Consider the following 26,953-nt stretch of genomic DNA (forward strand, 5'->3'; position numbering starts at 1 on the left):
TGCGCTGTTACAATGTCTAACACCACAGGACCTGGCCACAAGCTCTACATCAATCCTGTAATGAACTGACACTCGCCCCACTGAAATACATTGCTGATTTTATAAAGGAAATAAATAAGAAAATTGGGTTCACTTAATAGAAATTGTCTTGACAATCATCTTTACTGGAATGCAGCAATTTGAAAAATTACTGCAACGTAAACTCGCATGTCAATGCAGAGAACTATTTCTAACGGATTCCGATTTTCAGTAAGGCAATCACCTGACAGCTAGGCTTGATAAAAACAATTCCTGGGAGAAGGCATAAGCGTAAAGGAAATGGCAAGCAAGCCTCAGCCAGGTTGTGCGTAGTGCTCCAGGGGTGATTTAACAACGACCGTCTGAGTGAAAGGTTTTCTTAAGCAGATAGGTAACCAGAAATTTTCAACCAAATAAATACTACTTCAGAGCTTTCTACAGAGAAAGCGAATGCATCCACCTAGACTGTGCTACGAAAAAAGTTTCCAAACTGGTAACTTTCATTAGAAAACGTGAATCCAACATCTTCCAGTGCAATTACAGTCAACAACAACCCCACTGAGAACGGAGTTGCACCTTTTTTATTGGGTGAGACAGAGGATGAAGAGATGATAAAATGCTCTGGAACTTGCACCAGGAACTCGTCGTGCTTTGGGGGAGATGTCATACTACGGAGACAGCGCCTGGCCTCTCTGAGAGGAACGAAACTGCCATTCCACGAAAGGCTGCCCCGAGGTGACGCGGGCCACTGCCTTTCTTCCCTCTGCTGAGGGCCGTAAAATGACTTAACCAGCAAGGGATCACTCGTCTTCTGTAAATGCTGTACTTTCTCCGAGCAGTTGAAACTGTGCTGTTAATTCTAGTAATAAAGGCGTATTATTCAGTTCTTTATCATTACTTTATTACAAAGGATTAAAGTTCTGAGCTGCATCCTGCTGCCAGGCTGGGGGTTGGGGGGATCACTGCTCTTGCAAATCCTGTCGCCTTCTAAACATCTTAACCTCATCTTCCCAATAGGCAGCTAGTTCCTAACTTCAGAAAATGACTGGCGAAATAATTAAGTTCCTCATAAGCAAACTTATTTTTTTTTAAAGTTGAATTATGGCCATTATGATCAAGTCCGATAGAGCAGGATTTAAAGAAATACATTTTTCAGTTGTTCGTAAATGTGAGACAATGTTATGGGATTCGGACTAAGTCCAATTATAAAGGTAATGATGAGGTGACCAATCTGGAACCCAAGGGTCATCAAGAAAGTGAACACAGAGCTGCGGACGATATGAGCGGTACCACCGTCGCTTGCTGTCAGCACCTATGCGTTGCTCGTAAAGAACAACACAAAATACGTTTCCCCATCTTTGATTCTGGCGATAAGCTCTACATTCTAGAGGATGTTACTTTAAGTGTGTTTACCTTAGCATCTGGGGACAGCAGGCTTAATGCGCATAATTTTCTATACAGATTCTCCAAACTGGAGTTAGTAGGAAGAAAAGGAAAACCCGGCCACTTCCAGCTTGTAGAAACATTTAAGGTTTGTCAAGAACTACACCCTAGAGAACGGGCAGAGTGTGCTGTCTCTATTTCTGCTTTCGACTGTGGGCACTCAAAATATCCAGAAACTGTGCATGTTTCAACTGATGAACGCAACACGTCGGCAGCAAAGCCACGCTGTCTGTGCGCATGTCTAGATGGTCAGGGACTGCAGGGTGACTTCAGGGAACAGGAAAGACCTTCGGTCTAAGGCCTTGCAGGACCCTTACAACCAACTGCAGTCTGGCTCCCCGCTCTCGGGCTGCGACTGCAAAGTGCGGGCTCGGACCGCTCTTCCCAGGTTAGGGACGTCAAACGTCCCGCACTCGCCTCTTTTCTGTACGCAGCACAAGGTGAGCTTTCTGTTACTGCTATTCATTTCTGGTCCATGTCTGTAAGCAGTCAGAAGAGCCCAGCAGTTCATTAATCCTCAGTCGATTCTCCTTGATTTAGGATTAGAGAAGGCTGAGGACCAAAAAGATTTCCTTTATGAGACTTTTCAGGCTCAGTCTGAGTTTTCCAAGTGCAGTCGAGCACCTGTCTTTCTCCCTGATGGCAGCGTAAGCTCGCGCCTGAATGTGCATTCGATTTTCTTGCAGTCTCCCATGAGGAAACCATCGGGCACCAGTGAATGAAACGTGAAAGACAAGGTAAAAAACTATACTTACTTGAGAGGGATTCTTGAAATTGTGTTAACATTCGCGGCTGGAACCACTACTTGAAGAATGTGTTCAAGGGCTGTTAATCCGCCAGCAACGTGAAATGCAATCTGATCTGCCACATTCTAGATACAAAAATACAAACAGAAATGAGCTCAATTTCCCAGGTGTGAAATTATAACCGAACGAAATATTTCGATGTACACACTCTGTTGGTTCATTTATCCTACAAACACTCATTAAATGCTTACTAGAAATTGTAGGTCAAAAGTGGTGGACACAAGGGGGCATGACTTGCTGTCCTCCATGAAGCTTCAAAGTTAGTGGATGAGACCAACGCTAATCAAATACTATAAATACCATGGTTTCGGTTACGACAAGTGCCTTGGTGCTCTGTGAGAATGGTGGGGAACACACCTGCGTGCTGGCGAAAGGGTCGCACAGGCTTCTCTCAGAGAGAGGGGTTAAGGAAGAAGGAAGGAGGGAAGCGCTCCAAGCCGCGGGGAAACCGTTTCACACAGAAAAACCTAGCAATACTTTCAAAGTTCAGCTCATTCTGTAATGTGCATTACCACCTAACCAGACAAACTGACTTTTACCCAGATTTCCTCTCCTAGGTTTTTTTCTTCAGTAATATGATAATCTAACATCTAACCATTTAGCTACACCTTTTTTTTTTGACCACTTCAGCTATTTTTCGGAAAAACAGTAAGTAACCACGTTAGAACGCAATCTGATTATTTCTATGTATTTCCTGAATTGTTTACAGTTCTTGTGGGAAGAAACTTCTCCAAGCTCTTTGCACCCCTCTGGCACGGGGAAGGCAGGAGTGACTCGGGGGGTGTACCGTGTCAGTGTTTCAACACAGCCAGAACCACCGTGTCACATCTCACAGAACAGGACAGCCACTCATTACATGCTGCGTGTCCCCTCCCGCCGCAGTTCTTATGTTGAAGTCCCAATTCCTAGTATCTCAGAATGTAACTGCATCGGAGGATAAAGTCTCGAAAGAGGTGATTAAGTTAAAATGAGGCTGTCAGTGGGGGAGCCCTAACCCAGCAGGACTGGCATCCTCACGAGAAGAGGAAGAGACACCAAGGAGGCACAAGCATGAAGAGAAAGACCGCGCGTGAGGACACGGTGAGAAGGCAGCCGTTTCTAAACCAAGGAGAGGCCTCAGGAAAAACCGAACCTGCCAACACCTTAAGCTCGGACTTCCAGCCTCCAGAGCCGCAGGAAGTCATTTTCTGTAGTTTAAGCCCCCTAGTCCGTGGGACGCTGTTACGGTGGCCCCAGGTGACTCACGTGCAGCCCCTCTAGACACCACCTTACACTTCTAACAGCACACGGCAGTTCACCGAGCCCCACAATGTCTTTGAGGTGACGGGAGGCGACGCACAGGGAGCGGCATGAGTTACTCTCAAGCTGTCACACGCGCCTGCCCTGCCCGCCCGCTGTGGAGCACCGTTCGCCGGCTCTGCTACGTGTCTGAGTCTGGCCGTGTGACGTGAGTCGGTCACTCACTCTGCACAACAGAGGAGCTGAAGACCATAAAAAATGCACTGTGAAACCTAGACAAAAAACTCACACTTTCAAGATTAAAAGTTAGTTATTTTATTAATGAAAAAAGTTTCTTTGCAACAGAACTAACAATCAGAAAACTGGAAAACCCGGATGTGGTCAGGAACTTCTTTGAAGCCTTCATGCTGGCGCCAGCGTTTCTTCTCATGCTAGATTGTCGGCACAACTAGGAGATTACAATAACCCGTTTCAGTATTTAGCAGAGGGAACTGCGCTCATCAGAACCGGACAGCTGGAGGAGTGACGGCAAATGGCACCCACCCTGTAACCAGCACGAACCCGAGCACAAAGCTGTGCCACACGCCCAGCGCCCGCCGCACTCACGCCTCTCCGCGCCCCAATGCGAAGGCGAGCCTGACTTTGAAAATGACGTTCCTTTGTCTTCTTTTCAATCCTCTCGATACCGTATCTTTGTCCGATTATATGCCTCAGCTCACTGAAATCTTCCCTTGCTGACTGACGCTGGGGTTGTTTCCACTTTGAAACTCTGGACGTTGCCGCTTTAAACCTTTTCCCACATGTATCTGGGCACGTGTGACACACGGCTGTGGCAGCGACACGCGTACGGCGGAACTGCTGGGTCGGAGAGAGTGCACAGGTTCAGTTTTATCAGCTATGGCCAAACGGCGTTCCAAAATTTTCAAACCAATTTGTGTATATATTGCAGTGCAGCGATAATTTCAGACAGTCCACATTCACAGCAAAACTTGGTTTTATTAGTGTTTTTTAAGTTTAGTCGTGCTGATGGATGTGTACTGCCACTTTACTGAGGGTTGTATTTGCCTCTTCCTGATAACCGGTAGGATTAAACATTTCATGATTTCTGGCTATTTTTTTTTCTGATTGCGGTGTACACCACAGCTGGGAGCAGGGCTCAGCTCTTAAGTAACTTGACGAATGCCGTTTCCATCACCCTAGGAAGCTCCCTCACGGCCTTTCTGATTTGGTTTACACTGCCTCAAGTGAGTCCTGCCTACTGCAGCATTCCACGTGAACGAGTGGACGAGGCCGTTCGGTGCGACTGAACGGATTCTGAATCTGGAGGCGGTGGGCCCTCCCACCTGCAGTCTTACCGACGCCAGGCCGAGGGAAAGCGGCAGAGGACTCTGAGTCCAGAGAGAAGAGCAAACACATCGCACACTTTCTTTTCTTCTTAGACTCAGGAGAAACAGGAATTATAGAGAAAATATTTAACAATATTACAAATGCACGACCGTGTTAAAAAATGAATAAAACATCTCAAACTGGGAGGGAAACGCTGCCAGTAAGCATGGGCCAAGGGCGCAACGTTCGGCAGACTCTTAAGAGAAGAACATCTGCGGTTCTCGACTCTTCTCTCGTCCTCAGCTTTCAGATGGATTCAGGCTGCCAGCTCCGGCCGCGTGTTCCCGGGCCACCCCGACGCGCCGGCACAGGCTCTTGGCGCCTGCCGCCCGGCCCCTGTGGGTCCCGGCTCACCCCACACCGGCCCATCTGCAGAGCGGTGCTTCCCAAACACTGACCTACAAATCAGGGTCTTCTTCTTTCTCAGACTTTTCAGTCCACTGCATGCCAATACTTTTGTGAAATCCAGTACAAATGAAGTAACAACACAGGAAAAAAGGGTGTACTAAACAAGAGCCCACATTTTCAAATATTAGATGCAACAGACATAAAATTACTGTCACTTTGCTAAAACTGACTCTCGATTCTAGCCTGGGGACCCCGTTCTGAGTGGTCCTGCTCTGGATGCTGTATGTGCGATGACGGCTGTATTCTCAAGACCCGCGGGAATGACCTCTTTCTCGCCGTCTACAGAGAGGGGCCCCCCGATTCCTTAGCACAGTCCTTGATCCCTGAGAACCGGACCCTCCCTCACAGCCTCCAACCTGCCAGGCCCCAAAATCGACAAAAATCCCCTGCGTGGCCCACACCTGTCCACACCTCTGCTTCCGCACATCCCGTTACTTCTGGAAGGAAAGACCCTGCACCTTCCCTTCTTTGTGTCCCTACTAAAGTCAGGGCTTCCTCAGGGCAGGGACCGCGTCTGCTTCGTCCCTAACACCGAGCAGAGGGGACTGTACTCGGTCAGTGCTCGGTCACTGGTTGCTGAGTCAGTTTTGAGAAAGAATGCTGACAAAGATAGATAGTTTTTCACAATTTTAGCTGCGCACAGATTGTCTTTAATTTCTACGTATGATCCCAGAATAAAACCCTCCATTCCTGCCTCGGAGAGGTCTCCGACTGGAACTGAACCTCATGACCGAAGAGTGAAACGCATTTTCCCCACATGGAAGGAGTGTTTGCCGCGAACCCCCGAACCAGCACCAGGTTGCGCTGAGGGAGATCAATGCGTAAACATGTCACACTGACCCGTGGCCCAGGCAGAGTCCGGCCCCTTCCAATGCGGAAACAAAGGAGACGGTACCGCAGGCCACAGAGACGCGCCGAGCAGCGCACTCTGTCCACGGGCGACGGCACAGCACTGCTGTTCCCGGCGACCTTTCCACAACGGGACAACCGGGTCGGCAGTGCAGCAGCGGGGGGAGAAGGGCTGAGTAGAAACAGACCGTTTTAATGTATACATCTATGCCTTAAAAACAAAACAAAACTAAACTCGCGGCCTTTTATGCAGCGCCAACAACATGAATGCAGCCTCTTGAAAAACTTAAGGCACAGGCTCTCCCGGGCATTAAGCACGAAAAAATAAGCCAATTTCAGGAAGATGTAGGCCATTCGAAGCCAAATTTTGACTAAAAAACTGCAGTTTGAATTTAACATTTGCAGCTTTTCAAGGAAGTAAAGCAAAAAGCAAAACCAACTGTGAAGAAAAAACATGAAACCTCACAAATCTCCCCCTGGAGTCCAAGAGGGCTCTGGTTCTGTGCACTTCTGGATTAGACCCGTGACAGGCCACCTCTGTGTTCTCCCACAGCGCACGGCCAGATGGAGCCCGTTCGGTGCCCTGCTGACTTCGCCTCGTCGTCCCGCCCCAGCCCACTGTGTCCACTCTGACTCAGGACCCCGTTCTCCCGGTCTGCAACTGCTCGGGAGTGGCAGCCCTGAGCCCGGCGCAGAAACAGGACGATAAATACTGAACAGACCAGCGGCTGAACGAAAGGATGAACAAATGAGAAGGTTCCCCTGACACAGCCGCAGTGAGCTGGGAGGTATGACAGGTCGCTGTGACCGAGAGGCGAGAGCTCAAGGAGAAGCACCTCCCGCTGGATCCCTCCCCATCTGTGTACACAGAAGTGGACGAGACCATGCTGTGACGTCCTACGACTCTTTCACCTCTGGGGGACAGAAAGGGAAAATCGAGCAGGCTCGATAACGAGCCATCCGAACATTAAAATTAAACCACCTTCCTAAGCACATGGCATTAAACACAGTTTGTGAGTAAAAAATGCAAATCACTTTCACACAACAACCCAGGTAGACTTAAAGGGAGCAGAGAGCCGCCCCTGGCCTCTTCCTCTCTGCTCCCACCACGCTAACTTCTTGTGCCAGTCACTTGGTACTTTCCATACACTCGCCTCTTGTTATTCCTGAACGCCATGACGCCATAGTGAGCCCGGATGCTCCTCAGACATCGCTTTCGACTTGTCCGCACCCCTGCCAGTGTCCAGGAAAAAAACCAGTGTGAGAAAAATGCTTAACCATAACTATTTTCTGCAACCAAACTGTCACCTTCTCAACTTGTAACGTGCAAATGCTACCTTTCAACCCTTTAAGACCCCGATCAAATGCTCCTTCTTTCGTTAAGCCTTTCCTGATCCCCTCAACCAAAGTCAAAGGTCTCCGCATTTAACTGTCTTTCTCTTGAGGCCTTTATCACTTTCTACACTATCCCAGAGTTGTGTGCATGAACTAAACCGGAAAGCCTAAACTCTCTTATCTCTGCATTCTCGAGTAGGGCACTAGAGCGCACACTACAGGCATCGAGCAAGGTTTGTTCAACAACCAAAAATATCTCCTCCAGAGGGATGAGGCACTTTTCCAAACACTGTGCATTTAGGCGTGTGAGACTGGAACTTCCATGACGAGCTTTCCCACTCCTGAGCGAGGGAAAATCACCTCTAAAGATGAAACGAGTGGCTTTACCTTATTACCTGGCAGAACATGTCATCAGCCCCGCCACCCTCTGCTCCCCACCCCGCGAGCCTGACAACTGACTAACGGGATTAGCAGCGAACATTCTAACAGCCCAGCGTAACTACGGGCCAGCAAAAAAAAATGAGTTTCAATCTGAATTGCGCGGCCTGGGAATCCATTCAATTACTAACTAGAGTAACTGTTATTACCTCTCCCAATCAAAAGAGAGGCAGCTGTTCATCTTTGGTGGCCTTTGTACTTGACTTCTCTACAGAAAGTAATCACGCTCTTCGTGCTGGGGGAGGAAGGCCTCCGAGCCTTTCAGACCGAGGTGGCAGATGGGGAAACTGTCTGCATGTTCATTAGCAGGAGAGGCTAGTTTTGTTCTGAGCATCTGGTGGCACCTTAAGACCTGTTTAGAGATAATACAAGTAGCTTTTAGGAAGTTCATAAATTTAGAACTCAGTAGGCCAATTTACAGATATGAGATCTAGGAGCGATTTTCTTTATGGTTGCTCTCTCCCCACATAAAAACTTTCCTAACACTTAAAAGACAACGTCTCCAGTCACCTGCTGTCTTCACTGGCTGTTGGCTTAAAAGCGGCAAGCATCGCACGCCACTCTTCCTGGTTCTGTCGTATGACTTCCCTCTTCTAGGCCTTCTTCAGACTGCCATAGCTACATAAATGTCTAGGCTCAGCTCTTAAGCTGAGCTACTCGCCCTTGAAAGGACTCGGGTTCTGGGGTCAAGAATATCACAAGGAAATTAGCAACTTGTGGGAATGTGGTGCCAAAGAGAGTAAAATCCCAACCAACAGTTCGCAGGCTCAGGTAATGAGGTCAGTGTGGCTGGGAGGCTAGAAAAGCTTTCTCAAGATGAGCGGAAGAACTCCTCTGTGATGCTAATCAGGTCCGGGACCCTCCGGGACTCTCTCTGAGGGAGCTGCGTGGTGGCGGTTTTGAGCTGTCAGGACTAAGGGAGATGAGGGCAGGGTGCGTGAGGGGAGTGGAGAGGAACTATGGATGTCGACGGCAGGGCCCGAGACCCACGTGCTCCTGCTCCTTCTTCAGCCTTGATGAGGTCGACGACCGAAGACGAGCACACAGAGTTTACTGCTGAGATGCAACAAACCCCAGTCGTCATTTCATGTCGCTCATCCCCAAGCTCCACAACTCTGCCAAGTGGCAGGCACCGGGCAGGCCCAGCACTTATTCGGAGACACGGAAAAGAGACCCAGGCGAACAGCGAGAGGGGTGCCGCAGTGAGGGCCGTGCAGAGGGCGCGCTGAGGAAATGGCTCCCCTCAGCAGTTCTTCAGGACACGCTGGGTGTGAGGCGGACGGTTTTCTGAGTGATCGTGCTATCCGACCGGAAGGCGAAGGTCCCGCACTGAGGCGCCCCGGGGCACTCCTCTGTCCCCGCCGCCCCGCCTTCCTGGCCCCCCTGCTTCACGGCACAGCTGAGGAGTCTTGGCACAGCGGTTCTTTATTCTCCCCTTGTTCCTGCATCTCAAATGTCCTGGACGTTTTAAAGCTGGGACACAATACAAACAGGACCATGACACTCGGGAGAATCTGTCCAGGGCCAGGGAGTGACATGGACCAAAGCCAGAAATGCAGACAACGGCCTTTGGCTCCAACAGCCCTCAGGGCGGGCCCTTCAAGCTCGGAGGCTCCTCTCCAGCAAGGCGGCGAGGACAAGGAGACGTTTCCCCACAGCGCCGTTCTCTCTCCATCTTAACACCTGCAGTTCTTGACTGATTTTTCTATTGCTGAACTGTAAACCAGACCATACTGATTACGATTACTCATTCCTAGAGTAGACCGTCGGCGCTCTGACAGCTGGGATTGCGTTCACACAGGTCTAGCAAAAAGGAGGTATTCAATAAATAGTTGCTGAATCAAAGAATAAAAGTACAGTCTAGTTTCTGGGGGTCCTAACATCGGAAATGCTCTTACAGGGAGAGGAAACCCATTTCTCCACAGTGAGGAAGAAAAGGCTCAGAAAGACCGTGTGCCTGGGGAAGTCAAGGCAAGGGCTCGAGTGAGCCGGAAACAGTGAAGAGGCTGCTGGTCCTCGCCTGTGCAGACGGCAGGGCAGCCCCAGTCTTAGGCCTGCAGGGGACGAGCCCGCAGAGCAGAGGCCAGAGATGTGCAGGCTGACTGCAGGGCCCTGTCCACCATCTTTGCTTATTTTCTGCCCTCCTCATCCTGGCATCAGATTTTTTGCCTCCTTCTCAAAGAAAGTAGCGACCGAGACCCTTTTATGTCCTTGGGGTGGTGGTGGGCGGGGGGGTTGCAATTATAAGGAGTGAATGGAAACTCAAGGAGGGAACAGGAACCCCAAATTTACTTTTCCCAAAGTGCTATCCTGGAGGGTTAATGGAGAGAGGTACTTCAAGGGATGCCCGTGGTGGGCCCCGGGCTGTTTGCTCATATGAACCCTCACAAAAGCCACGGAGGTGGGCTCATCATCCCACACGCGGATGAGAAAACCGGTCTCAGAGGGCTCGGTTACCTGCGTAAGTTTTTACAGCTACTAAGTGGCAGAGCTGGGGACTGAGCCTAGATCTCTGACTTCTGAGTCTCTGACGAGTCTATACTAAGAATGCCATGGGAAAATCACGGGTGGTTGAAGGACTATGCTCGACTTTTTGCACACTTATCACTGAATGTCCCAATTCTGTAAAATCTTAGACTCTATACTATTGAAAATACTTAAAGAAAGTTTTATTTTGAAACAATTTTAGATGTGTTTCAGTTTCGAGGCTAGTGGAGAGTCCCTGTGTGCCCGAACACGCCTTCCCTCACGTCAACGTCTTACCTGACCCTGACACGGTGGGCAAAACTAAGAAATTACGTTACAGCTCTACTATTAACCAGACTACAGCATGTATTTGGATTTCCCTAGTTTTTCCACTAACATCCTTTTTTTGTCCCAGGATCAGATCTGGAATACCACGCTGCGTTCAGCAACACTATTTTGAAGACAACGCAAAATAACTTTTAGCACTAGAGGAGGGACCCTGAGCTCTCTCATATTAGTGCTTACTAGCTGCTAAAAAAAACTGTCTTGAAATAATCCAGACTCTGAGAACGTAAAGGCATGCCAAGTCTGACCATTACAAGTAAATACAAAGGAAATGAGAGCTAACTAGATTCCGTGAGGCTGAAATCTGAGCAGTCCTTTTACCTGGTGGAGCAGTTCTGGAGCCTGGCAGGAAATGGGGAGGACGTGCGCACAGCAGGGGGCCTGGGGGAGGGAGGACTGCGGGACCAGGTCACATGAGAGCCAGGTGGCCTGCAGCTCCGGTCCCCACTGGCCCTCGGCACCTGCGCGGCTGGGGCAGTCTTTCAAAACCTTTCCATCCCAGAATGCCAGCTTTGCCTCCAGCTTCAGCACAGGTGCAGGGCGCGCCTCCTCCACTGGAGGCCATGAGAGCAGAGTCACGGCGAGGTTCCCTTCGAGCAGCGGTCGGTGAAGAGCCTTGAGATGCGGCGTTGGCAAAGATGACTGCGACTGATGTCAGGAACGACCCTGCGGGGGCCCTGAGTCTGCTTAACAGGCGACGAGCGGGGCGGTGCTAGCGCCGGCAGTGTTCTCCAGGTGGGTCATCCGGGGCTGGCACCTGGGTTTATGCCCTCCTGTTCTCTAGCATCTAAAATGCATGCCGGGAAAACAGGAGCCAGAAACAGTGCCCAATCTGTTCCGCTGGACAGCGATGCAAAATGTGGCAAGGAAGAACGCCGAAGCGAGCAGACGATGGGGTGACCGCGCCGACGCACGCTCTGGGCACGGCGAGGACCCTAACCACGCACGGCGCCTAATCTCCCTCGAGATGTTGCAAGTGACACTTTCTTAGCTGGAGAACAGTGTGAAAGGCTTTTAAGAATATCTGGCCTTTCTTCTTGATTTGGCTAAAGCGAACATGATGCAATGTTTACTGACGAGTCAATGCCGCCTCCTGAATCCTAACAGCAGAGCTGCTCTGCGCTGCTGCTTTTAACCAGTGAGAGTAAGACCTTTATTAAAGGTGAAGTAAAATGTTTAAAAGTCTGCTTATTTGAGGCAGTCGTCATTAAGTCTGGAGAACACCAGATCATTACAAAATCTTATTTCTTTATGAGAAAGCAAATATAAATCCCTTTATAAGGAATACGCAAGTTCATTTGAAGAGAAATATGGTCAATTTATATTTACCCAAAGCCTCTATTTAGTCTGAGCTCTGCCACAGGTTTCAGCTTCCAGCCAGCATGCAGGCCCACACCACCCCAGTGTGGGAAAGTCAAGTTATCGTGTGGATAACGAATGCACAGATCCTAGGAAGAGGTTCCGTGTGAACGCAGAACGGAGCACAGGACACCAGGAGGCCAGGAGGCCTTCACGGCAGGGCCGGGGAGGCAGGGATCTGAGAGAGACGGGCGGAAATGAAATGACCGGCGTATGGCAGGAAACGGGCAGAAGGACCGCTGAGGGCTGCTAACTTTGTGACGCGAGGGACTGCAAAATAGTTCTCGCCCTAGCGGCTGCAGCCCAGAACAAATGCGGTCCCCCGGCTCCAGATGGGCCACGGTCGCAGCCACTGCTCAGAAAACGGTAGGTCAGCGAGGCCTGTGGGGTGACTCCGCCATGGTTCGAACACCGACTCCCTCTCCTTAGCTCCAGAACGTCAGGCAAATGACTTACGCTCTTGACGCCTCCGTGTTCTCGTTCGTAAATGAGGGCGCGAAGCTCCCACCCCAGTGGTCGCTGAGAGGGTTAAACGAACTGAGCGGCACAGAGGTCAGCAACCACCACGCCTTCTTCACACTGCGCCCCCAGCCCCAGCTAAGGACCTAGCAGTTGTCATCGAAGGCTCTTGCTTCTTCTGGACCTCACATCTCACTTCCATCTCAGTTCGTTCAGGGCTAAGGGACACCCTGACGGCAGACCCTTACTGTTCCTGAGGGGACATATCCAGTGATCTCCCGTGACATCTCAAAATTACGGTAGGCTCTGAGTTCTCTCTTAAATACCCGCATTTTAGCTAAGAGTCGACCTTCTCACCGTCGGGCTCAGGCTCCAAGTTGTTTCCGCAGCGGGCCTTCTCCGGCTTCTGCGTTGCATTCGGACCCCTCCCACGCCCCCTCCCGTGCACGAACACTTCAGTGTTTCCCTCAAACACTCATCACCCTTTATCGTACGTAACTACTCGTTTAACTGTCTAAAAGGGACGAGCCTATAACTGTCTTAATTATTGCTATTTTCCACATGCTTAGCACCTAAAAAAAAAAAATCACCAGCATCTGCTGAGCACGCGCACATGAACACCAGGCTCCGTCCTACGTGCTGCCGTGCGGGCACCGTCTCATGTAACACGCACGACGGCGGCAAGAGGTTGCTGCCGGTACCATTCCCATTTACACCGGGAACGAACGCTCGGAGGAGACGAGCAACCTCTTTAAGATGATGGAACCGTAAGGGCTGAACCAGGACTCAAACCCGGGTGCGCCTGACTCTAGGGTCTGAGCTTCAACCTCCGCGCGATGCTGCCTCTCCGCGCGGTGTACGCTGGAAAGCACGACCGTCGCTCTGAGCTGAAAACGTCCGCAGGAGCGGGGAGGCTGCAGAGCGCGTGCTGGGAACTTCCCCTGGACGGGACGATCGCACCGTGCACATTACGTGCTACCAACTGGGTCGGAAACGGTTCTGCTTTGTTCGTGAGAGAAAGGCGACTGAAGCTTTGCGAAGGGCCATCACTCCAGCAGCTAAGAATGCAGTGAGACAAAACAGTACAGCGCTGAAGAATTTCAGATTAAGAATGAATTTGAAAATGATCTAAAATTCCTTTATGAAAGTTAAATACATTAGATGAGGCAGAGATGTGCCACAGAATATTTTAAGGTGGCCATTCTGGGGAGTTTGTTCAATGTTATGTGCTCTGTAATCTTACCAGATTTTTATAGTATATTTTGTAATTCATTGTCTTGTTCATATATATGTGAACAAGCTTGCTCTATCAAGTCAGCAAATTACCTAGTACTTAGAATATGTATAAGGAACTATAGAGTTGGTTACTTTAGAAAACCAGATCTAAGGATAGCAAAAAGAAAAACCTATCTAATAACTAATATGTGTATTTTGTATTCAATAAATAAATGAACTAAATTATAGGCTTTTTTGAGATAGAAGTCTATTTTCTAGCTTCTCTGGTCCTTGATATAAGTATTAAAAACTTCGGATATGTAAATGAAAGCAAACACAATGGAACAATGAGTCACTGTTAGTACTGCAACACTTCGAGACAACACCAGTTTTTCTCTCTGAGTAGACTGACTTTGTGATGTAATTCTCAGAACTTACTCTTACTCTTTCTTGGCATCACCAAATCTGCCAAGTTGGCCATTTCTGTAAAATGAACTATTTGGCTCAGAAAAACATGTCTTGAATGTTTAGGCATTCGTTTGCCTTAAGTCAAGGAACAGACTAGTAGACCAGTAAAAAAACAAACAAACAAACAAAAAAAAACATATTCAAATTATTTGAAGACACATTTACTCCCTGCCAACTACGTGCCTGGTTCTTGCTAAGTGGCACAGATAATCAGGACCTGCCCTCAAGGACTTTACATTCTACTGAAAAAGATTCGAAAACAGATTAGTGTGACACAGTGTAAGAAGTCCTGTATGTGACGGAGGCACAGGCTTAAACTGCTGGCTTACATCGTAGGTACCTAATCTGGTTAAGGTGACGATCAGGGGAATGACAGGGAATACTTCCTAAAGGACGGAGCACCAGAATTAAGCCTCAAAAGACCAGATGCCATCTAGGGAAAAGTGTGTGCTTCTGGGGTAGGGGTGGATATGTCTGAGTGGGGTGGGGGCAGGCGGATGGACTGATGGGGCAGAGCTAGTAGGTGGTGTAGGGGATAAGAGCATGCGAGGCCCATCTGAGGGACGATAAGCCATTGAAAATGATTAAAGTGCGACATGCGAGGGCGGAAATGTTGAGAGATGATGCGAAGGGGTGAAAAGGAAGAGATCTGTCAGGGTTCCTCGTATGCTAACACAGTCTGAATCCTGTTCTAAATCAAGAGGGAGCTGTCAAAAGGTTTGAAAGCAGAGTGTGACACACCTGGATTTTCACTTCTGAAAGCATACTCTGGAAGCTATGGAGGATAGACGAGAGAGGGTAGAGACAAAAAACAAAGAACTCAAGGAGGAGGTTACTGTATTTCAACTGAAAATGATTGGGAGGGGAGACCCAATGCCAATGATGAAAATCCCAATAGAGAGGCACAATGCTGGAAAAAGCTGCACTTACAGGTAAGAGCGCAGGCTTGGCTACTGACTGAATGTGGGCAACGGGGAAAATGAAGAGTCAGTTTTACCAATCGCTATTCAGGCATAAGGCAGAAAGGGTACAGACTTGTCAGGTATAGGATCAGTGTCTCCTGCACGAAAGAGCTTAGCACTCAGCTGGGTAAAGTGGGCGTATAAGGAATCCAATGACGGTCATGGAAAAGCGAGGTGCCAATGAGCGTGTGGCGGTCACAGACCGGGGGGCACGCAGGGCAAGACAGGGAGCGCTCACATGCCTCCCTTTCAGAATGCCCAGTTAAGACACTTAAAACCGTTGTAACTTTTTAATACATAATCCTGGTGAATGGAACAGTGGCTCAAACTGGGCATTTGTACACAGAATTGAAAGGTGGACAAATTTCAATGCATTTGTCGCTAATTAGCCATCGCTATTCAAAGCTCTCAATTCCATGGAAAAGATCAAGGAGTAAAACATGGAGGAGGAGGAGGAATAGGACATACTACTTTTTCTAGGAAAGGCAATTTTTCTTCCGATGGATATCGTGTATTGATTGCCATGTATTCAGAACAAAAAACCTCCTTTTCGTTCTTCTTAATTTGAACTTATTAAGGATTCCTGTGGCGTCACCACATAGGTGCCACTATTCCCTAAAGGTTCTGTAGATGTTGTTTTGGTATCTTTTCTCTGAAAGCAGCAGCAGGAAATACATCAGAGGCCACTGCAGTCTGTACCAAAGCACAGAGCACGGAAGAGATCGAACGTGGAACTGTCCAAAGAGGAGGCTAGAATCTAATGATGATTCTTGTATGTTCTTGTGCTCATGTTTCCCAAGCCTTAGCCAGCATCCATAAGCTCAGCTGCAACGCGTATTTAAGCTCTGCAAGCTATCGGCTGCCCCACACACGATTGTGTCTTCTCAGAATGTGCATTCTAATTACGTAAACCTATTTCTGAAAGTCGCCTTTCACTGCAATCATACAAGAAATACAGTTATCGGATTTCAGATGGACTGTGAGTGCTACTACCTAACAGTCAGCGGACTGCAGCACATATGCAGTTATGTTACCCTTTTAAAAAAAAGAATACGACTTGATAGAAAGAACTAGGATGATTACAAAGCAAACCGGCAAGTCAAAACTTAAGATAAGATTTTCTATTGAAGGTTACACACCATATACATGGTCTGAATGTACTTACATGAAGATGTGAGTGTAAATCAGATAGATTTATTTATATATTATAAGTTGTGGTTTAAAAATCATTTTATAATCCTAGTATCTACAATAGTGCTTGGCACTGAGTAGGTACTTTTGTTGAATTAATAAATGCATATTTTGTACTAATAAAACACCTCCATGCCTAAAAAGAAATAAATCAGAAGACTGCAGTCCCTAAATATATGAAATACCAAGCTGCACAGAGAACCACATTCCATACAAACTGCTCTGCCCTGTGAACAGTGTGCCAGAACTTAAAGTCGCAAGTTACAGCATGCAGATTACAACCACTCGGAACAGTATTGGTAGAGGGGCAGGTGCAGAGCTCCGGCGCTGCCGGCGGGCAGAGGGGACTCACAGGTCTGGCTGCACCCACTCTCCCCCCAGCGGGATTCATCTCCTGCAGTTACTGCTCTCCGTATACCATCACCCACTTCCTTTAGCTCCTCCAGCCTACCCTATCATTGGTTACAAAATCCTGTTTTAAATACCTCTTTTTTTTAAACTGCCTAGAGTAGTTACTATTTTCTTGACTGGATGCTGGCCAGGACATTAACCATCCAGTACTTTAGCATGAACTGCCCTACTGCCCACTGGGGCTTAGGGTTTTCATTCATTTATTCAACGAACATTTACCAAGTGACCGCTATGCTACGTTAGGTGCTAGGGACAGATAAAACAGACATGCCCACAAGTTCATGACGTTCGTGGTCCAGCATTCCAGTCTGATATCATGAGTTTCCATTCGCAAATATGTAAGGATATGAACTCAGTGAAAGCAAGGTCACGAAGCACTGCTGTACTCTCACGAGGGAATGCTTTAATCAGAAAGGCGCTCTAAAACTACGTTTACTGATCTGAGGTAACCAAACTATAGAAGTAATTTTTATTACTTAATAAATCAAAGTGATAAGAGGAGTCAACCCTTCAGAGTTAAACTTTAGTAATCCATTTACGTCCCTCATGTTACAATTAGGCACCACAAGAATACATAAATGCTACGACTTGAGCAAAGGGTCCACAAAAGATCTCAAAGAAGCCACAGAGACTCATCACCGATTTACCTAAATTCTCATTTGAATTAGACAAGAAATTTATTAAATTTGTTTCTGTGTCGCTCGATACAAAGATAGCAGGCAAACCCAAAGTCCTCTATCAAACAGACTCGGCAGCCTAACATGTCCCTGGTACACTAGACTGTCAACTTGTTTGTCACTGACTTTGACTGGGAGGCTGTTCATGTGTCATTCATAAGTACATTATGCATTTTAATACTTGCCCACAGAGATTTTAATTCAGAAAATGCTCTATGCCAGCAAGAGTTTAGTGTAAATTGCACAGATAAGTCGTTTCAGGTCTTTCTGACCAGTAATTTACATAATATTTCTATTCATCAAAATGGACTCAGGGTAAAACGTAACTTATCATTCACACAGACTTTCTATCCCAAGTGCTTTGTGACTAACATAATTGTCTAAGTCTATGAAAAAAACAATTTAGGTCAAAAACAAATATAAACTACAAGAGACAGATTCACCCAGTATGATTTATTCCCATTCGAATTTGTGGAGAGAGATCTCTTTAATCACTGTACAATCACTGATTCACTGGCAGTGAGTCAGTTAAGACTGCTGATTCTGATTCTGTCAATAAGGCAATGGTTGCGCTTCAAATAATACACTAATCTTTAAGCTTTATACCTGGAAGGAAAAGGAGTAAAACGATAATTTCCAAATACTAAATTTGGAACTCATATAAACATATAAAGTTGTAGTAAGATGTGAAAACCTGGTGTATACAGAGAAATAGATGGTTGACACACACACACACAATGTGAACCTCTGATTTTTATACTAAGACAGGGTAGGAAATTAGTATTTCGATTATAAGTGTAAATGTTAACAAAATGCTAGGTGGATGGGGGATTAGGGGGCGATGACTAAGGTGTGCACAATTTCTTTTCAGGGTGATGAAAACGATCTAAAATTGATTACAGCGATGGATGCATAACTGCGACTACTCTAAAAGACAATGAAGTATGCGCTTTAAATAAGTGGACTGTATGCTATGTAAACTATATCTTGATAAAGTAGTTTAAAATGTTAAAAAGTGTCTAAAAACAATTTATGGAAACGTTTTATAAAACCAAATCTACAAAAGATTCGGACTCAGTTGACAGGATTAGAGTTATAAAGTCTTAATAGATCAGAAATACATATTTGCACAAAACGAGGAAAACTCAGAATCAGACCAAAGTCTCTGATTCTAGGTTCTGATATAGACTGACACATTTCTCTCTCTCACAGAAGCCAGTATGTTTCCAAGACTGAGGCCACAGAAGTACTGAGTTTCTGGTTTCCAGAACAGCCACTGACTATCCTTTGTGGGAATCAGAGCCAATTAATAATCAGCAAGTTCAGAATTTATGCTTTAGAAAATGTGAAAACATGGATAGACCTTGAAATAATCATACTAAGCCAAATAAGCCAGACAGAAAAAGTTGAAAATGACATGATATCACTTATATGTGGGATATAAACCTAAAAGCAACAAATGAACAGGACAAACAGACAGACACTCATGACCATGGACAATGGACTAGTGGTTACCAGAGAGGAGAGGTAGAGGGGAGGTAAATGGGGGAGGAGAGGGAATTTAAACCATGTCTTCAATTTTAAAAAGTAAATTAAAAAAAAAATGTGAAAATATAAACAAACTGAAGGACCCAGATTCCAAAGGTAATTAAATCACATTCAGGGACTCATTCATTCATTCATTCGATAAGCATTTTTGGGCATCCATCCAATGCCAGGACTGAGGTGGGTCCGTGTTAGAAAGACAAACAAGTCACCATGACTCCATGGTAGATGCTATAACGGAACTATGATCAGAGGCTCTGGGAGCACAGAAGAGACATTGCTGCTTACTATTTTTCAAAAGCAAATATATGCCATATCGCAGTGTGTGTGTGTGTGTGTGTGTGTGCGCCATGAACAATAACAATTACAGCATGTTAACCACAGATGCTGGGAAGGATAATATACTTTTCCTCTTTAGTGTCTCAGAGTCGGTTAAAAAAAAAAGGTGCATAAATCAACTATCAGAAGTCCCAATTGTTGCGTGTGCTCAGAGTGAATTCACTTAACCTCTCCACCTCAGTTACCTCGCATATGCTATCAATTCCAGACTCTCCTAAGATTGAAATGACTGTCAGGACTGGAATGAGACCCTTTTATATTAAATATAGTTTGAATTTCCTTCGAAATATCAATACAATCGGCCTCACACAAATCTTACTTACCTTTATGGCCCAATTATTCAAACACTTTAGTTTACCAGCAAATTTGTAAAATTTTCATAGCTTTGCAAGACAACATGCAGAAACATACTATAAATGCTTTGCACTATTATAGAGTTTTTTTTTTTAAAAAGCTCACATGTAGGAAACAGCCACCCCTGCAAACTTCGTGTGCTGTGTGTACAGGCTGTGCTTGTCTGCCCTGGGGAGGACAGCCAGCCGTGGCCTGGGACCTCAAGGAGACCAGTGTCCATAAGAAGAGACGCAGGCGGAAGAAGGAGCTGTTCGCTAAGGCAGAAACTGGTGCCTGCCCTAGAAGAGGTGCAGACAAAGCATTATAGAGCCCAAAGACAGACAGCATTACTCCTGGGGAGATGGTCTCACTGGGATCACTAGGTTTTTTATGGGCGATTCCATTAGAGACAAGACCAACATATATCTGAGTATTTTAAAACATTTTCACTTATTATTTACACCTTACTACAAAGTTATTTTTGTCTCTGTACTTTTTTTAAATGATACTCGGAAAGAGAAAAAGAGGAGAGTCCATGTTCTATTTAGAACTGTTCGTTCTGTACTTTTTGGGATATTTAAGACAGCTGTTAACAGTTTCTGGAGTCTTCTATCCTTTATGCAGAGACTTGAGAGTGTATCTATGAAATGAAATGAAAATGGCAACCTGATTTTCCAAGACCTCAGGAAGAAACATGAATGCCTCTGTTAACTACAGGTTTACACCGGCAAAGATCCAGGAGACTCAGACCGTTCGAATAATCCATCAGAGGCCCTTAAATTATGAAAAATTAAACACAGGTACTGGTCATATTAATACTGACTAAGCAAATACATGACTGTAAGGTATAATTTACTTTTGGTAAAGTTGGATTTTCTATGTGTAATTCAAAAAAGGCATTCCTTACCTAGGTGCTATTTTAATTTACCACTGTTTTAATTTTGCCTGCTGCTGATTTTCAAGGCTCGACGTCTGAGGATATCACTGGCCTGCTGTATGATCTGTCTAATTTTGAACCCATGGTCTAGAATACAAACTTATGACATTATCCCTGAGTAACTGATTCATAGGACTAGTAACCTAATGAAAAATCTTCATTTTCCTCAACTCTTACCTTACCATTTCAGTGATTTATCTTATCATTTTTTAGCATACTTTAACTCCCAATCACATGCTCTCCTTCTATTTAATCATGAATGAAAGGGTTAGTTTTTCTTCCTTTTTTTTTTGGTATGTAAAAATGTAGGGTTTTTTTTTTAACATTGTCAATGGTTAATGAAACAAAGTGACGTATTTTTACAATATCTAGGCTTGCCAATTTCCCATATCCCATGCCTTCTCTTTGAATTCATTTTCCTCTTGCTGAATTAAACCTTCTAATTGTTCTTTTAGTGAGGGCCTAAAGTAATTCTATTTCTTTGTCTTTACACGTCTGAAAATATCTTCATTTTGCCTTCATTCTTGAATCATGTTTCACTGGGTACAAAATTCTTGGTCGGTATTACACATTCTAAAGATGCTGCTCTGTTGTCTTCTGGCGTCTCTTATTGCTGACAAGAAGTTCGCTATCCGTCTAACTGAACTTTTTAGATAATCTGTCTCTACTCTGTTAAATATTTTCTTCTCTTCGATCTTCTGCAGTCTGATGTGAATTCATGCCCTTCCTCAATTCTTAAAAACCCTCGAGTGTTCAGTGTCAAACACTAACTCCACTTTTCTCTCCATGCTCTCCTTCCGGAACTCCAAATAAATTCTGTCTACATTCTATAATTCTTAACCATTCTTGCACTCTTTTAAGCTGTTTTTTCTGCTGTGTGTTTTGGGTATATTTCTAAATATTACCTCCGAAGCTATTAATTCTCTCTCTGTCCACGTCCAGGCTCTATTTTACCTTGTTGAGTTTATTTTTAATTTCAAAAACTAGATTCACATTTTCGCTTTTAGTTCTTTTCATTTACCTATTATTTTATTTCTGCGTATTTTTCCATACTCTCCTATTGATTTTAAATGGATGTTTTCATTTATCTCCTTCAGCACATGAAACGCATTTCTTTAAAATCCTTTTTCAGGTGGTCCTGTAAAATTATTAGTTATAAATTTTTTCCATTTTAAAAAACTGTTTCATGGCAATCTTTCCTAACAATTGATTTATGAATGTCTGCAATTCTGGTTTGCAGGCACGTTGGAATGAGAGATTTTTTGTTTTTTTCTTTCTTTCCCCTTATGCTCACATATCTAACAGCTTCACAGTTGCTTCCCCAGGACTCCAGGTCACGTAAATGACAATTCAGAGGTTGGGGCTCCAGCAATGACTCTGGAAATATTTCGGATTCAGCTGCTGAGCAGGCAGGTGGCTGCATGTACTCTTCCTGCCTAGGCCTAAAGCTTCCTATAAGCTGCGCTGGGTAGGTCAGCAGTCTTTACTCGACCTCCATCACGAGTGGAAAAGTTCCCACCCCAAGGTCTGACCTTAGGTGTACACATGGCTTTGTATGGGGGCACTGAGCAACGTTCTAGTCCACAGGAGCCCAACCCCAGTTACCACAGAGCTTCTGGACAGGGAGTATCATCTGCCCTTTGCTCTGTTTCGTGTTCTTCATCCCATTTCTGGTCAACGGAAATCCCAACTTTGTTTTCGACCTGACTAAACCTCTTAGTTTTCTTTTAGAGTAGTACTGTTCTGTATTTGAAGCAGAATAGATGCATCGGTGCGTAAGCTTCCCATGCCGACGGGACCCAAAGTTTCCCTGTCTATCTGAAAAACCGTATCTTTCCCCTCGGCTCACTGGACTCTTCACCCCTCTGACTTCCCCGCTGTGCTTGCTAACATTTTTCTCTGTCTTTGAAGGCTTGTCTCCTTTTGGCTAAATCAGGGGTCAGCGTGCATTTTCTTGAAGAACCAGATAGTGAAGATTTTAAGTTATGCAGGTTAAGAGGCAAAATCAAGGCTATTATGTAAAAGGTAATCAGTAATCAATGTAAAGGCCATTCTTCGTTTGTGGGCCGTTAACTGGCAGCGGGCCAGCTTTGGTCTGTGGGCTGGATTTTGCCAATCTCTGCAGTAAATAATATTATTCCTCGGGTCTCTCTCCTCTGCTCTACCTTTATCTTATTCTATCGATTATTATCCATTTCTACTGTTTCCTTTACTACACCGCGGCTCGTAACCCAAAGCTGTACCTCTACTCCGAACCCCAGGATGTCATAGCTAACACTCTACTCGGCATCTGACGCACCGTCTCGGCGTCCCACAAGCATGTCGACATGTCAAAAATGGAATTTATTATTTTTCTCTCTTATAAACCTGATCTGAAAGACATCATCATCCACTCCATTTTTAGCTTCTTCCTTTCTCTTACTCCTCACAGCCAATACTGATTTTGTCTTTTAAATACTTTCAAATGCATCTATTTCTCAGACTGCCACCTTACTTCAGCCGGCCACTTCTCACTTCAATACCCAAAATAGCCTCCTAACAGGCTTTCCTGCTACAAGCTTGGCCTCCTACAATCTACTCACCACACTGCAGCCTGAAGGAGCTTTGCAAAAGCAACAGCAAACCTCACCTGAAATCCCCAGTGGCTCCAACTGTCTACCTGGCCCCTTCGTTATCTGGTCCTGATCGCCTCTCCGGCCCCAGTCCTTCCCATCCACCTTTCTGTGTCCCGGTTATTACCAATGACTACGGCACTACACATACCTCGGTGCTTCCCTGGGCCTCTGCAGGTGCCCGTTCTCTCTGTCTGCAACACTGCACAAAACTGCCTCCCTGTGCGTCAAATCTCAGCTTCACTGGAACTCAAACGTCCTCACTGACATCTGCTCCTGGACTGCACACTCTCACTGAACCCTGTATTTAACTGTTATTCGCTGATGATTTTAACAAGTATTTAATATTCTGGGGTTGGAGAAATGGTGGGTCTGTTCCGAGATCCCATCGACGTCTGATCCTGCTTGCTAAAAACTTTCTTTTTCATAGTGTGCTTTTCTGTAATTGTGCTTTGGGCAATCAGAGGAAAACAGAAACATTCAAATTCTCTTTGAATGACATAAGCATTGTCTTGAAATCCCACAATGGCTGTCCTGTTTAGCCTGATAACAACTTAAAGCCCCCCCTGCCTGACTCTGCTGCTGTCCCAGCAGGCTCCAGAGACGCTCATTAGGTGGGGGTTTCTTCATTTATGTTTTGCCGCTTTAAATACGGGAATGATTTCTTTCTCAAACTATTCAGTTTCAACATTCGCCTGTAAAATTAAAAACATCTCTTAATGTGTCTCAAAGGTAGAGTGAACTTTACGACGATACGCCTTCACATTAACCAGCATGACGAACCGTGAGAAAGCGAACACCATGGTAAGGGTTCAAACTAAAACCTACAGAACAGGTGCTCTGAAGTCAGCGACTGGGCTTAACTGTCACAGTCAACGTCACTGCACATAACATCTCAGCAAAGGTGATCGACCAGTGGAGAAAATGTTCTTCTGATGCAGAAGCACAGACACGTTTAGGTTCCAAATACCGCATTCTGGTTGTAGTACAGGCAAGACAAACCCTAAATCGGAAAACTTCTCTGAAAGAAAACGAAGGAAAACAAAAAGCAGCCGGAATGAGGGCGTTTACGTGCACCCGAACACAGCCTTAAAGTGTCGAGCCGGCACTTCAAACCGCGTCCGCAGGGGTGAGGGGACACCTGGAGGCTGGCGGCACGGGCGCGCTCCTCAGGCTCCGTCGGCCTTCCAGGAGCTCCAGCCAGAGGTCAAGCTTGGCACCTCCCTTATCTCCGAGTCCAAGGCCCGAGGGCACAAGAGCCCTCAGCGCCACGCCACTGCTCCACAGGCGAGGAAAGCGGGCGCTCCCCGGCCGGACGTGCAGGTAACGGCACACCCGGGGAAAGAATGCCGTCCCTTGTCACAGTGGTGATCACACTGGCAGTTAAGATGAGTACGCGACTAGTAATCGAGCTCCACGACGAGTATTTTGCATGACACATTTTCCTCTTTGTTCACTGTATTTTTTGTCTGTTAAATCTGCAAGCTCATGTTGGCTTTTCAATCGTGAATCTATCACTCGTTCTTTTGCTTTAAGTATCCCGAGGGCCTGTACCACTCACTCATGGGACACTCTAAGCCGTCAAGGATCGAATTAATCACAGGTTTTCTAAAGGAAATGCATCTTGAATGTGATCTTGAAGAAAACGGGTGACACACATAAGCAGAGGAAACGGGGGCCCGTAACGGAAGCGACATCCCGAGGACATGCAGAAAGGCACAAAGGTGCAGGCACGATTCCGAGGATGTTGTCCCGATCGGCGAGCGCCGATGCCCTTGGAGGAGAGGGACAATGGAACCAGCGCGGGAGGCCGCGGATGCCAGGGTTCTTACGCAGGAGCGCCACGTCCTAAGTTAATTCAACGTTTACTTAGCACCTACTTATAGGTGGATGTATCTTAAGCAACACTGAATTGATTTATACATCCGCTCCGTCACCCACGCTCGATAAATGATTGAGTGCATCTCTGGAACTGAGAACCAGCTTTAACTGGCTGTAACAGCTGACGAGGTCACAGGGCAAGCCAAGGGCCATCCTCCTGTCCAAGGGCTCCCCCTCCATCCACCGGCCGGCACGCCCCTCTGGCCTAACTTGGAGATGCTAGGGAGAACGTCACCACAGGGAACACCGGGCACATGGCGTCCACGCCTCACTTTTGGAAGACGGTCATTAACCAAAATAGTAACATTACCATTTCCAACAGCGGAATGGCTTCTTCGCGTCCTCCAGCCATTGTCTATAAAATACATTTTTTTCAAAAGATTAATTGAGAGCAACACGTGGCAACTAGTATGAAAATTCTGTGTTTCTCATCTTCTCACGCTGCAACCGGTCACTAGAGAGAGCAGGCTGACACTTCACAGATTACAATGTAAACGCTGAGCTCGACTCAGTTATGTCGAGGCCAACCATTTCTGACAGTCTCTACAACGTGATAAACACAGTCTGTCTACAGTTCCCCTGTATTTGAAAGTTACGACAAACATTTTGCTGAAATGTAAACAACTGACATCATGACTGGTGAGGCAGCGGGCTGCAAATTTATCTAAAATCAAGACAACAAAGATCTTGTTTGACACTAGATAAACCATTAGTGGTCACCAAGGGAGCAGCTTTGGGAGGTCATAAGTGTTGTCACCAGTTTTCAAAACACAGGCACCAAAGATATTGTTGCAACTTAGTTGAAGCATGAGTAAGTAATATGAGAGACAGAAGAATTAGAAACCTGCAGAGAAAACGGGCAAAACTTTCTCTTTAAAGGACGGTTTTTAATTACAGCGGAATTTCAAATTCTGTTAACCTGAATTAACTTCTGGTTTTTCAATGATTTTAAGTGAGAGAGTACGGAATGAAATTTGTAACTCTAATTTCCTATAACATTTCAATAAATCCCATTCTTTCGCTGCCTCAGTTCTATGGCACGCACTTGTCATTACTTCTTCGTACAGCTTTCCTGAAAAGCTGTGCAAGTCCAGCGCATAATGATCATTCAAGTCTAGTCCAGTTCTTCGCAACTTGAAGACTTGAAGTTATCTTTTAATTAAGATGGCACTGCAAACCAAATTCTATTATTTTCTAATTATGAGTTATAAGGTTACTTTTTTTACATTTATAGGGATAGAATACTGCTGGCTGAATTTTTATGACAGTCTATAAATGTTTATAGTTCCTACATTTGTATCCCTGGGTTAATCTATATTTAAAGTTTAATGATGACTTTTAACATGAAGGACAGATATATTAAATTTTTTTTATTTCTAAATATGTAAAAAAGTGTTTACAAAAACGGAATGGAGATCACTTCAAGACATGGTAAGAAATATATTAAAGTCCAAAACCAAGGACTTCTTATGGTCCACAATAAATATCAATTATTTTATATAAGGCAATTTATGCTACACTATAAAGAAACATAAAGTCAATTTTTTCTAGTGGATTTATTATGATTAATATTTTGAATACATGAAATGTTTTGGAAAGACCTTTTTGAAAGACTGGAGAAGTCTTCAGAAGACTGGAGATATTTCTGCTATACAACTGAAAATAAATGAATCTGTGTATTTTACCTTGATCACACCAGCTAAAATAAAAACTGACACGGCTTTATTCATATTGTACCAGTATATCTGAAGTCAAAACCACTAGGTTCATTTTGTAAAACATGCAAGTATAAAATCAAAGACAAACGCAAGGATTTGTATACCCATTTTAG

The 26,953-nt window shown here is 45.5% G+C and overlaps 1 protein-coding gene across 1 annotated transcript in view; it reads right to left on the reverse strand.

Annotated features, from left to right (window-relative positions):
• The window catches only part of SCAPER (S-phase cyclin A associated protein in the ER), a 166,924-nt gene that overhangs the window by 39,123 nt on the left and 100,848 nt on the right, over positions 1-26,953 (reverse strand). The window contains exon 24 of the mRNA XM_039858331.1: positions 2,217-2,332. Coding sequence (XP_039714265.1) covers positions 2,217-2,332 — 116 coding nt within the window. The remainder of the gene's footprint in view (positions 1-2,216; positions 2,333-26,953) is intronic.

The sequence above is a fragment of the Pteropus medius genome, unplaced genomic scaffold (genome assembly GCF_902729225.1).
Source record: "Pteropus medius unplaced genomic scaffold, Ma_sr-lr_union100, whole genome shotgun sequence".
Lineage (NCBI taxonomy): Eukaryota > Metazoa > Chordata > Mammalia > Chiroptera > Pteropodidae > Pteropus > Pteropus medius.